Source organism: Eubalaena glacialis, chromosome 16 (assembly GCF_028564815.1).
Source record: "Eubalaena glacialis isolate mEubGla1 chromosome 16, mEubGla1.1.hap2.+ XY, whole genome shotgun sequence".
NCBI lineage: Eukaryota > Metazoa > Chordata > Mammalia > Artiodactyla > Balaenidae > Eubalaena > Eubalaena glacialis.
Genome location: NC_083731.1, coordinates 72,218,928 through 72,232,151, shown reverse-complemented (window position 1 = coordinate 72,232,151; position 13,224 = coordinate 72,218,928). Strand labels below are relative to the sequence as shown.

The window sequence follows — 13,224 nt, the reverse complement described above, 5'->3', positions numbered from 1 at the left end:
TGAGTCTCGGCAGCCACCGAGCGCGACCGCGACTCTCCGCAGAGCCTGGGGGCGGATTCGGACGGCCAATCGGCTTCTTGAGGAGTCCCGTGCCCGCGGGCCCAGGGCCGAGAGACTACAGGATCCCAGCCTGCCCGGCGAGCGGATTTGCCCGGGGCTGGCCGGGCGAGCTGGGCTGCGGCATCACGTGAGGCGGCCCGGACCACGTGACCCGGCGGCCCGGTCCCCGGCCCACTCTCCAGCTCCGCCCTTTCGCCCGCCGCTCGCAGGGGAGTCTCCGGCCCGCGACGCTTCTTAGGTCCTCGCGGCGCTCCCGGCTGCTGGGCCTGCATGGACGGCGCGCGGCCGCGGCTGGCCTCCCAGGTAGCTGTGGGGAAGGGGGGGCGCGGGCCCGAGCTCGCGGAGGCCCCTTTCGCCCCTGCCTTCTCCTTGCTCCCCCTTCCCCGCGGGCCTGGCCGGCGCGCCCCGTTACTCCTGCGCCCTCCCTCCCGCCCTCCGGCCCGCGTCTCCCGGCACCCCCGGCCCCTCGGCCGCCGGGCGCTGCATCCGGGCGGGTGATGGGGCGGCCGGCTCCGCACCGTTAGCGCCTTTGCTAGCGTTTCTTCCGAGGAGGAGGGGGGACAGGGTTGGGAGAAGGTCGGGAAAGTTTTCCCTGCTCCCTCTCTTATTTGAGCTTCAGGGACGCGGTTTTGCTCGTAGCTGGTCTGTCTCTGCTCTCGACGCTGTTTGCGTGAGAGGAGCCCTCCCCTCCGACTCTCCCGGTCCTCCCTCGGCCCTTCCCAAGATCTTAGCATCTCTTCCTCAATTCCGAATGTCACAAACCATACTCTACGCTGTTTCCCTTTCCCCCACACCACGGAGTCCACCAAGGGGTTTCACTTAATAGGGACTTTTATCCAGGAGTGCGATGAACCGAATGAAAAGACATTTCTTGTCCTGCCTCGGGTAGATTACCTGCTCTATAATATTTGAGATGAACATCTAGGCACGCTCTGGTCTGCTCTCGTAAGTAAGCTTTTTGTTTATATTTATTTGCATGTGAGACTCTCCGAAGTGATCTGCTGCAGAACTCTGCACCTGGGGATTACAATTTTATAAAGCAATATTATAACACTTAACCCCCCCCCATTCATAGTCTTATTTGTCTTTGGCCTATTCTTTTTGGGGGGAGGATTATAGCCCTTGGAGGCAAATACTATGAGTTGCTGAAGCTGGTGTGCGTTGTGAGCTAGTAACATGAAAATACCAAGGTATATATAATGCTGAAAGTAATGGAAAAATGATTTAACCCTGACAACAGTTTATAGTGTGCTTTAGATTTTAGAAAGTATCCACTTGAAGTGAGCACTGGTGAATTTCGCCTTTTTAAACTGCTTTCAGGGTTGAATATGTAACTGTATATTTAGATTCTATTAATATAGCAGTTGATCTGTGGAATGGATATCTTTTAATCCATTGTGCAAATACCAGTCCATTTATTAATACTTCTAGACAGGTCCTTTTTTTCCTACCCCCCAGCGTTTCTCTTGAAGAGGGGATATTAATCTCTAAAGAGATTTGTTCCACGGTGGCTTTTATGTGTGATCCAAATGATCAAGTTCTGAGAACTTCGGAAATCAAATAGCCATAAAAACCAATGCTGTCAAGTTTGTAGCTTTAAAAAAATTCTTCAAAAAATTTTAAAGCATTACCTCTGTGTTCCAACAAGAGCTTGGCTTCATCTTAATAATCAGCAGTTCAAGCTGAGAAGTCTGAGATAGTGTCCTCCTTTATCTGAAAGTCAGAGTGGGGAAGATGAAACTGAAGGGAAGTCAAAGACCTTTATTATTTTTTTTTTTTTTGGCGTAAGCATCGCTCTTTATTTTTTTAAATTTTTTTGAATTTTATTTATTTAATTTATTTTTTAAGACCTTTATTGTTATTATTATTATGCTGTTCCTTCTGTATGTACTACATTAAACAGTAAGACAGGCATGGGAAACAAGGTTTGGACCCTCAAGGAATCTAGAGTCCAAGCAGAAGCATAAAGAAGAATGTACATTACATGTAATTTATATCATCTAAAGATAACAAGTTAATATTTTGGGGTGTAAGCCCTTTTTAAAATTTATTTATTTATTTTTGGCTGTGTTGGGTCTTTGTTGCTGTGCGCGGGCTTTCTCTAGTTGCGGTGAGCGGGCTTCTCATTGAGGTGGCTTCTCTTGTTGCAGAGCACAGGCTCTAGGCGCACGGACTTCAGTAGTTGTGGCTTGCGAGCTCTAGAGCGCAGGCTCAGTAGTTGTGGCGCACGGACTTAGTTGCTCCGCGGCATGTGGGATCTTCCTGGACCAGGGCTCGAACCCATGTCCCCTGCATTGGCAGGTGGATTCTTAACCACTGCGCCACCAGGGAAGCCCTGGTGTGTAAGTCCTTTTTACAAGACAGATTTACTGGGTTGCTGTGTGCAAATAGTGAGATTCCAGATTGTAAGAGATACTGTGATATCCAAATCTAGTTCATTCCTGAGCCTAGGAGAGACAGTAGCAAAAGTTTGAGTATTGAAGAATTTACCCAAATCTGTTTGCTTCTTGAGTTTAGATAGAGTTTGGATAGCAAGAATTCAAATAGTTGGGGAGACCTCTATGTTTTTTAGTATTAGATATACTTTAAAAAATGAGATCATACTCATGCATACATAATATATTGTAAGGTGTGAAATGACTTCAGAAAATGATGAATCCCATCTGGGGAAGATTATACTCAGACCATTCCTGAAGGATGGTCTCTATTTATCCCACAACCCCAGAAAAGATTCCATGGCTTTTCTAAGCTTAGCCTTCCATGGGGGAAAAAGAATATTTTTGCCCAGGTATTCTTTTTCATGCTTAAGAAAAAGTTCTAGTTTTGGAAATAGACAAGGTCTATCCCCTCTCTGGTGCTTCAATCCTGAACTCAGGTGGTATTGTGTAAAGCATTCAGTAATATTGTTTACAGCTGTGGTAGAGGTGTTTTCCAAAGATGACTGTCAGCAATTCCTCCCACCCCTCCACTACTGCTGCTACTCCCATCAAGAGATGCTGTCTGTTTCTGCTCCCTCTGAATCTAGGCTGGCCTTGTGACTTACTTTGACCAGTAGAACGTGGTGGAAGTGATGTGTGCCAGTTCTGGACCTAGTCCTTAAGAGGCCTGGCAGCTCCAGCATTTACCCTCTTGGAGGCCAACAGCACGTACAGAGGCTTGGGCTAGACTAGGTGGAGAAAGAGAGCCCACCTGAGAGAGATATGCGAGCAAGGCCTGTTTCAGCCCTAGTCAAGTTCCCAGTGCCTGTGACCCCAGCTGAGCCCAGTCAAAACACAGAATTGAGAGAAATAGCAAATTGCCGTTGTTTTAAGCCACTGAGTTTCTGGAATGGCATATTACTCAGCAAAAGGTAACAAACCCTGGGTATAAATCTGGTTCACAGGTAAGTCAGTTCCAAGATGGGATCCCTGAGCACAAAATTGTGGCCAGCATATGCAGTGGCATGCTTTAAAGATAAATCTCTAAATGAATTAAATCTTTACTTCATATTAACATAGGGATGTACTTACTGAATTGATTAAACTGAAGACTGGCTGTGTCGAGTACTAGGTAACTGGTTAAGTCAAAAGTCATTTTCTTTTGTGTATTTGGTTATTATTTGTATATATGATTGTTATTATCAGTCTTAACACTTGGTGATAGGATTATCTGACATGTTTTAAAGGAATTGCCAATTGTTGAGATGACGGATGTGTGGTGTTCCTTGCAGTTTGCCATTTGCTGAATTTAGCACCATGATTGTAGTCGTAAGTCTTGACAGTACAGATGTAAGATCTGCTGCAGTGAACACATGTCTTGAGAGGTGCTTTGCTCTCAAGGGTCAAGGAGAGTGAATCTTATGCAGACTGTCATTTCTAATGGATATGTTGCAGGACTTTAAAAAATAACTGATGGATTTTTCAGGGGCACTTCTTATTGCCTTTAAATGAAAAAGTTCTCTGAGCAACTTTCCATTCCAATTCTGGTTAGTTCGGTTTAAAAAAAACCCAGAAAACCAGAAAAACCTCTTTTCTTGGAGAAGAAAAGCTCACAGGAGATCAAATGGATGCCTTTATAGACTTATGGTCTCCAACTCCCACCGGGCTCTGTCTTAGCATCTTTTTAGGTTTCCCTGGTCAGTGCTCTTTCCCATCCTTCCTGGTGGCTGCTTCAGACTTCAGACCCTTGTTTTTATTGCTTCACCCCATTTTCTGTTGCTTCCTCCCCTCTTGCTCTCAACAGTAAGCCTTCCATCTTCCTTCACTGGGAGAATTGGTGACCTCAGGAGAGAATGCCCTCAAATGCAAATCAAACCCACAATGACATACCACCTCACACCCACTAGGATGATTATAATGACAAAGACAGACAATAATTAGGTGAGGATATGGAGAAATTGGAACCCTCATAAACTGCTGGTGGAACTGAAAAATGCAGCCTCTTTTAGCAGAGTCTCAATAGCAGAGAGAATGATAAAGAAAGAAATTACCTCCAACCTCTGGTTCCCCAACCTTTAAACTCCCTTTCATCGTATCCGTCCTTCTCTTGTGTTGTATGGAAGATTCCCCCGCTTTCTATAGCTTATGTACACCTCTGCTTCAGATCCCATTCCCTGGTCTTTCTCAGAAACCTCATTTAGTTATGTCCTCTCCTCTATCTTTCTACTGACTCCTTCCCAATAACATTTAAACATTTTCAGGTCTCTAACATGTTTGGAATAAAAAGATCATCCAAAATATGTCCTTCAGCTCCAGCCCATTTTACAGTTACTACCCTCTTTCTCCTTTTTCCTTCATAGTCAAACTTCTTTTTCTTTTTTTAAATAAATTTATTTATTTTATTTATTTATTTTTGGCTGTGTTGGGTCCCCGCTGCTGCGCGCTGGCCCCCTCCAGTTGTGGCGAGCAGGGGCCGTTCCCTGCCGCGGTGCATGGGCCTCTCATTGGGGTGACCTCTCCCGCTGCGGGGCACGGGCCATAGGCACGCGGGCTCAGTAGTTGTGGCACGCGGGCTCAGTAGTTGTGGCTTGTGGGCTCTAGAGCGCAGGCTCAGTAGTTGTGGCGCACAGGCTTAGTTGCTCCGCGGCATGTGGGATCTTCCCGGACCAGGGCTCGAACCCGTGTCCCCTGCATTGGCAGGCGGACTCCCAGCCACTGCGCCCCCCAGGGAGGCCCCTCTTCACAGTCGAATTTCTTGAACAAGTTCTTTCCATTCACTGTTTCCTCCTCTTCACCTTTCGCACACTCTCAACTTGCCGCAGCCTGGCCTCGTCTATCCACAGCCTCACTGAAACTCTTCTTAAGGTCACCAGCAATTTTTGTTAAATCCTGTGGACCTTTCTCCGTCCTTACCTTGTTTGGTCTCTCAGCAGCGTCCGACGCTGATACCACCTCCTCTGTGTGATGCTCACGCCCCTAGGCTTCTGTGTCACTGTGAGGTCACCAGCAATTTTTGTTAAATCTTGTGGATCTTTCTCCGTCCTTACCTTGTTTGGCCTCTCAGCAGCGTCCGACACTGACACTACCTCCTCTGTGTGATGCTCACGCCCCTAGGCTTCTGTGTCACTGTTCTCCTGTATCTTCCTACTCTGCCTGTTCCTTCAGTCTCTGTTATGGAGCACTCCTTGTCCCTTTGCTGTTGGAGTTCCTTTGAGTTCTGTCCAAGATCATCTTCTCTTCTTACTCCACACACTTTTTCCTGAGTGATCTCATGCCAAATTGCCAATTTTCCAATCCAGATCTCTTTCTTTTTAAAATTATTATTCTTTTTATTGAAGTATAGTTGATTTACAAGTACTGTGTTAGTTTCAGGTGTACAGCAAAGTGATTGGTTATACATATATGTATATATCTATACAGATCGTTCTTGATCTTCAGATTTATAAATCTATCTATTGGACACACCTACTTTGATATCCCACAGGTAGCTAAAGGTAAAATGTCCAGGGTAGAATTCCTCATCTCCCCCTGAAACTAGCTGTGTTCTGTCTGCTGTAGTGAGTGGCATTACAGGTCACTCTCACTGCCTAAGCTGAGCATCTGAGTGGAAGCCTTGGCTCTGCCTTTTTCCTTTTCCAGCTCCCTCCTCCCTTTCAGTCGGTTACAGAATGCTTTTGAGCCTACCTGTTTTCCCCACTTGCGTTTCCCTGGCATAGGCTTCCATTCTTTCTTTCCTGGTTACTGCAGCCACCTTAGGCTCTGAGTATGTCTCCCCCATCACCCCCATCTAGTCTCTACATTCTGCCAAAGTATCTTTCACAGACATACACCTGATCACGCCACTTCCCTGCTTAAGATCCTTCAGTGGTTACGTGTTGCTCTTTGGATAGTCTAAGCTTTTTGGCTACAACTGTGCTGAATTTCTTTCAGTTCCTCCACCAGACTTTTACCTGGCATATATGTTCACTGTTCCAGGTGCCTGCCTTCTCTTCAGGTACTTGACACTTCCTAATTCTGGTGATTCAGTAGCATCCGAACCTCCCGGTCAGAGCATGGCCACACTGTGGTGAGCATCTGTTTATGTGCCTAGACCCCCCTGATCACGTGGAAGTTCTGCTGGGGGTGAGAGGGTGATGTTGGCTGTGTGTCATGTTTACCTAGAGGACTTTCAGTAAACATTTACGGAGTGAATATAGTGTGGTTCTGCCTGTCTGTTGCTGGAATTTTAGTTTGGCTTTAGGCCATTACAGGGCACAGTTGATACTTTTCATGCAGCAGAGACTAGTAGATGAAATCACTTCAAAGATGTCCCTGTAGGAGAGGTTCACGATACCATAAATAGGTTTGAACTTGGGCCCCTCCATTCCAGCCTTGGACTTATTAGGAAAATAAAATGAACTATTATTGTGTTCTATCCATTTCTTTAATTGTTGACCCATCTATTTTTATGTAGTCTATTTTGCAAAGTCTGTATGTTTCATGCAAAAAAAACACAAAACCATAGAAGAAAATTATTTGTAATCATGGAGGTTTCTGTTCTGGTTTTCTTTTGAAAATAAAAATGTTTTGTAAAAGCAAGATAGTCAGCTTCACAACCCTGAATGTTATTCTTTTTTGTTGCTAATGCTGTTGCCAACTTGGGTTGTTTGCTTTGCTAACCGGAACACTTGGCTTCAGTAAAATTCTTTCCTCACTTACAATGAGCGGTCAGATTCCCAACTTAGTAGAATTGCCTAAAGCTTCTGTGCAATGAAATGAAAGCAGGCTCTTGGATGATGGGGCTTAAGAATTGCTTCCTGAGGCCATTATTGCAAATTGTGCTTCGAGTTAAGTAACCTGTTGGTGGTTGGGAGGTGACAGTTGTCTTCTTAAATGAGTGATGAATTTGAAGGAAACTGATGAGGCAAAGGGGAATCACAGTGAGTGTTAGGAAATTCTAAGACAGCAGCATGTGGTCTTTAAATGAAGCTAGGAGGGTTACCTTGTCACCTGTACAGCTGCATCTTTATGAAGGATGGCAGAAACTCCTCTGGGGAATGCTGCATTCTTAGAGTCCCTTAGTCTTTGTGGAATATGTCAAGTATTCAGGACATTCTTTCGTTTTCATTCTTGCAGTACAGTAATATTGCAGAAAAGAGAAGTGGATGACAGCTGTTCTACCTGTAACAGCATCAGTGTCTCAGCAAGTCTCTGAAACTTTGCTCCTTTGATGTAGTTATACCAGAGAATAGGTGAAATAGTTTTAAAGTGTATTTTTGTTTAAAAGACTTTTAGGCCGATTCTTTCAGAGGCTTGTCTGGACCTGGGAAATACATTTGGTGTCCAAATCAGAATTGTAGCATCTGCTCAGTCTCAAAAAGCTCATCAGAATAGGTATGGAAGAAAATGCTATGAGTAACATGTGGCTCTTCTGTAACTTGAGAGGTTTTTTGAATTGCTTTTGCTGTAGCGTGGATATATGACATAATGAGTTGTAAAGTTGTGCCCCAGAAGTTTACCCCAAACCCTATTCCTGTTTCCTCTATTTGAAAGTTTTCTTCGAATTGAAATATAATGTACTCAAAAATAGGGAAAGATGGCCACACCCTTAAATCTTTTGTCTTCAAATGGGAACTTCTGCTGGTGAAAAAGGAAGAAGGCTATGAAAAAACTTGTTCCTGCAGGAAACCTGGATGATCTTCACTGAGGAAATGCTTACATTTTGTCATATGCTTACAATACTGAGAATTTGACTTCTGAGATTTCATGTAATGGTTTTCTGGGAGACATAATTTTTATATAGTAATTGTGCACATAATTTTTTTCCATTTGCATGTATCACATGGGCTATATGTTTGCATGTTGTATCTCATTGCTTGCTTAGTTATTTCACTTGCATTTGCATTCTAGGTTTCCACTTACTAGGATTGACTTTGTTAGTCCTGAATGAAGTTCCTCAGAGGCAGGGGCCATGATTGTATTGCTTTATGATTTCCCCCAGCATTATTGTATATGGGGTCATTGTCAGAAGAATTAATATATACTATCATTTTGTTCACATTATCATAACGGAAGAGTTTTTCTTTGGCAAGGCATCTTAGACTTTATCAGTAGCTCATAAACTGTAAATAAATTCCTATTGTAAGGTGGGTTAGCAACTAAACTGATAAGTAAAATCATCACCCATCCAGTTTATGAAAATAGAGAAACCTCTATTAGGAATCTTCAGTTTATGTGTAAGTGCTTTAATTTAATTAAAGTTTTTTGCAATTAAAAAATCATTTTTCATATTTGACATTGCTGTTTCAAATAGTCTAAACCTGGCTATGGCTTGTATGCTGAGGAACGTACAGGCCATTTTAAATGGATTGTCCCAACATTCAGAGTCCTTCCTGTTTCCCGTGAGGATATCAGCTTCCAAGATAAAGAATGATACAAGTTCACTTCATGCCCGAAGGATGACACCAGAAAAGGAGTCAGAATCTCGGGGCTAACCAGTTCTGGGTTGCTCACTCTGTTTTGACCTCTTTTCCTTAGCAAGCTCTTAGGTCAGCAGAAGATGGGTTGGGAGGTGTAAAGTCTCATCAGTAACATCAGTCTCCTTTGCGCCAAATACATCTGGTTAGAATTTGGGGGTCGAGGTCTTTGTGGAAGCCACGTGCTGGCTTACAAGGCAACCCTAAATTTCTGGTATTGTTTAGTATTGAGACCATTATTTCATCAAAAACAAAGTTTTCCTATATTATTTTCTTTATTTCCTGTTGTTTTTTTGAACTCTCTAGACATATTCAAATATATTTTTGCTGGATCAGTAAAACAAAGCCTTCCCCTCACCCTCTCTTAACACTTGGTTATCTTAGGGGAAGGGATAACAAATGTGCGCTTAGAGAGATCAGAAGATTGGCTGCTACCTTACTCCTTCAGTCTTCCAGTTGTAGATTTAGATTTCTAAAATTGGAAGGTCTGTGTTTGTCCTCTTGATTGCATTTGCTTTCAGAGTGTAAAATGAAATAACCTTTTCTTCCCCATGCCACCAGCTCTCTGAGGGACGGTGCCAGTCACTAGGAAAAGCCATCCCAGGGAATGGGATATAGATCTGTAGTACTAACGGACACAGAGTCAGTCTTTGGGAACACAGGATGTATTTTCAAGTGCCAAAGAAAATAAGGAGATCCAAGTGGGTTGGCATATTATCCTTTGAGAGCATTAAACTCTTTTCCAATCTCTGCTTCCATTTCTCTTTTCTGTTCTTCTGTCCTTGCTTTATCTCCATACAGCAAAAAATCATTGATTCATCTATTAATGCACGAGTGATAATTCAGTCTGAACATATCAGTGCTATTTATGAGAAAGTATTTCCTAAATAAAATGGATAAAAATAATGTTGCAAAAAAATCACTATCTCATTGAACTTCACAAGTAACTATTTAACATAACTGACATGCTAATTACAACTCATTTTTATGATTATCAATCAAGCCCTGGAAGGACCTGTTCATTGTGGCAATTAGTTTGATCTAGTTTGAATTGCTGTAAGTTCTGGAAAGTTCTAAGAAGGTGATATTTCTTTTAGAAATGTTGCATTCAGAATTTCCCTAATCTGAGCTTGCCTTCCCAAGACAGAATTATGATTATACTTTTCCAGAATTATTTTTTAGGTCTGAAACTTCTACATTTAATTTTTAAAAATACATCTTTGAGTGTATTAATACAGGCTTGATAAAAGCCCATGGGATCATTATTTGATTTTTAAAAGTTGTGGTAAAATATACATAGCATTAAATTTATCATTTTCACCGTTTCTGAGTATACAGTTTAATGACATTAAGTTATGCCAGTGTCATCATTCTCAGTCTCCAGAACTTTCTCATCATCCTGACTGAAATTCTGTATCTATTAAATAATAACTCCCCAAACCCATACCACCCAGGCCCTGGCAGCCTCATTCTACTCTGTCTCCGTGAATTTGACTACTCTAGGTACCTCATGTAAGTGGACTTATACAGTATTTATTCTTTTGTGTCTGACGTATTTCACTTAGCATAATGTCTTGAAGGTTCATTCCTATTGTACTGTGTGTCAGTATTTCATTTCAAGGCTGAATAACATTCCCTTGTAGGTAGATACCATATTTTGTTTATCCATTTATCTGTTGATAGATATTTGGGTTTTCCGTCTTCTGGCTGTTGTGAATAATTTTGCTTTGAACATTGCTGTACAACTATCTGGAGTCCCTGCTTTAAAGTCTTTGGGTATACACTAGAAGTGGAGTTGCTAGATCAAATGGTAATTCTATGTTTAATTTTTTGAGGAGCTTCCATAATGTTTTCCATGTTGGCTGTACCCTTTTACATTCACACCTTCTACATTTAAGTTTATATTAAAAACTCATTTTACAGATTTGCCCGAAACATTCTGCCACCCTAGGTTGTGAATTGAAAGCAAGAATACCTCTTAAAACTTAACAGCTTAGGGGGTAAACATAATTAAAATAAGCTTTAATTTCATTTAAAATACTTAGGACAGGAATAAAGATGCAGACGTAGAGAATGGACTTGAGGACACGGGGAGGAGGAAGGGTAAGCTGGGACGAAGTGAGAGTGGCATGGACATATATACACTACCAAATGTAAAATAGGTAGCTAGTGGGAAGCAGCTGCATAGCACAGGGAGATCAACTCGGTGCTTTGTGACCACGTAGAGGGGTGGGATAGGGAGGGTGGGAGGGAGATGCAAGAGGGAGGGGATATGGGTATATATGTATAGGTATAGCTGATTCACTCTGTTATACAGCAGAAACTAACACACCATTGTAAAGCAATTATACTCCAGTAAAGATGTTAAATAAAATAAAATAAAATACTTGTTTATTTTTGATCACAAAGTGTGTGTTACAGAAATTTGGAATATATTTAAACAAAAAAGAAAATATCACCTCTATTCTCTCCAGAGAAGTACATTTTGGTGTGTGTATATCCTTTTTCTTTATACGTTATACTTAAAAAAATTGTATTCACGTAGTACATATTGATTTTTTATATATATTTATTTTATTTTTGGCTACGTTGGGTCTTCGTTGCTGCGCGCAGGCTTTCTCTAGTTGCGGCAAACGGGGGCTACTCTTCATTGTGGTGTGTGGGCTTCTCATTGCTGTGGCTTCTCTTGTTGCGGAGCACGGGCTCTAGGCGCACGGGCTTCAGTAGTTGTGGCATGCGGGCTCAGTAGTTGTGGCTCGCGGGCTCTAGAGCGCAGGCTCAGTAGTTGTGGCGCATGGGCTTAGTTGCTCCACCGGCATGTGGGATCTTCCTAGACCAGGGCTTGAACCTGTGTCCCCTGCATTGGCAGGCGGATTCTTAACCACTGTGCCACCAGGGAAGTCACAGTACATATTGTTTTATAACATACTTCAGTCTTACAGAGTACTTTTGGTTTTTGTGAGTTTTTTGGTTTGTTTTTGTTTTTTGTTTTTTACTTGGGAATAATCACATAGTTTAGCTTTTTGTTAGCATCTTCCCTTGTGATGCGCAGTAACATGGGAAGGAAAAACATTAGATTATCTTCCTTTAGGCACTTGGTTAATTACTGCTGAATCCTACTAACTTCTTGAGTTGCTAGCAGTCAATTACTTGCTTGGCCAGTGTTACTGCCTTTGTTGTTCTCATGCATTCATAAATCCACATAGCTTCTTCCTTACATCTTTAACATAAAATTGTAGATTTTTATAGAACAGCTTTTTGGGAAACTCAGGCTCAGGAAGGTTATCACGGTTACTTCTGATTAAAAGTATCAGGTTACTTTTGATTAAAAGTAAACCTGGAACTAAAACCCAGGCCTCAGCAATCTCCGTCCTTTCTACCAGGCCAGGGCTACTGGTGATGCTTTCTGATTTTATGAGGGGTGTGGACATGGAAGATATATGACTTGGCTTTTATATTGACTCTCAAGTTACTAGTGTTTGGAGAACTATCTCGTAAAATAATGCTTCAAGTAATTTAGCAGTGGGTAAACTCAGTTCGTATAATAAGCCATCATTATGCAAGTTAGCTTGATTTTTTTTTCAGCAGATTACCAAACCCTTAGGGCAGAGTTGCCTGTAAACTGATTAATGACTTCAGAATAATTGTAGTGCTGTCAGGAAGTTGTATAACTTTGAATGGTGATATCCTTTTGTGTTGTAATTTTAAAGGTGGTGAATCATATTTTTGGCCAATGTAATTATTCCCCCCCATCTAAAATGTAATTGTATATTACCATAAAATATTAAATTTTGATACAGTTTGATACAGGCTTTGATACAGTTCATATTCTAGGAAAATAGGCATCTGGATTTTCTTGGAATTTATCTACCTGCTTATAGATATCCACATTGTTTCATTTCTTGTGTTTTCCCCCTCTGCTGTTTTTTTTAATAAATTTATTTATTTATTTTTGGCTGCATTGGGTCTTCATTGCTGTGCGCGGGCTTTCATTAGTTGCAGAGGGCGGGGGCTACTCTTTGTTGTGGTGCATGGGCTTCTCATTGCAGTGGCTTCTCTTGTTGGGGAGCACGGGCTCTAGGCGCGCGGGCTTCAGTAGTTGTGGCCCGCAGGCTCAGTAGTTGTGGCTTGCAGGCTCTAGAGCGCAGGCTCAATAGTTGTGGTGCACGGGCTTAGTTGTTCTGCAGCATGTGGGATCTTCTGAGACCAGGGCTCGAACCCATGTCCCCTGTATTGGCAGGCAGATTCTTAACCACTGCGCCACCAGGGAAGCCCTGGGGGGTATCTTTTCT

The 13,224-nt window shown here is 42.4% G+C and overlaps 1 protein-coding gene across 10 annotated transcripts in view; it reads left to right on the top strand.

Annotated features, from left to right (window-relative positions):
* The window catches only part of RCBTB1 (RCC1 and BTB domain containing protein 1), a 65,336-nt gene that overhangs the window by 16,408 nt on the left and 35,704 nt on the right, over nucleotides 1-13,224 (top strand). For 4 of the 10 annotated variants that reach the window (XM_061170894.1, XM_061170897.1, XM_061170896.1 and 1 more), the window contains exon 1: nucleotides 133-363. The exons of 2 other annotated variants lie outside the window; for them this stretch is intronic. In XM_061170894.1, the coding sequence (XP_061026877.1) occupies nucleotides 331-363 (33 nt within the window). In that variant the 5' untranslated portion in view covers nucleotides 133-330. Of the gene's footprint in view, nucleotides 1-132; nucleotides 364-886; nucleotides 1,006-6,500; nucleotides 6,544-13,224 lie in introns of those variants that run through there. 4 more of the 10 variants (XM_061170898.1, XM_061170899.1, XM_061170900.1 and 1 more) reach the window with 4 other exon arrangements.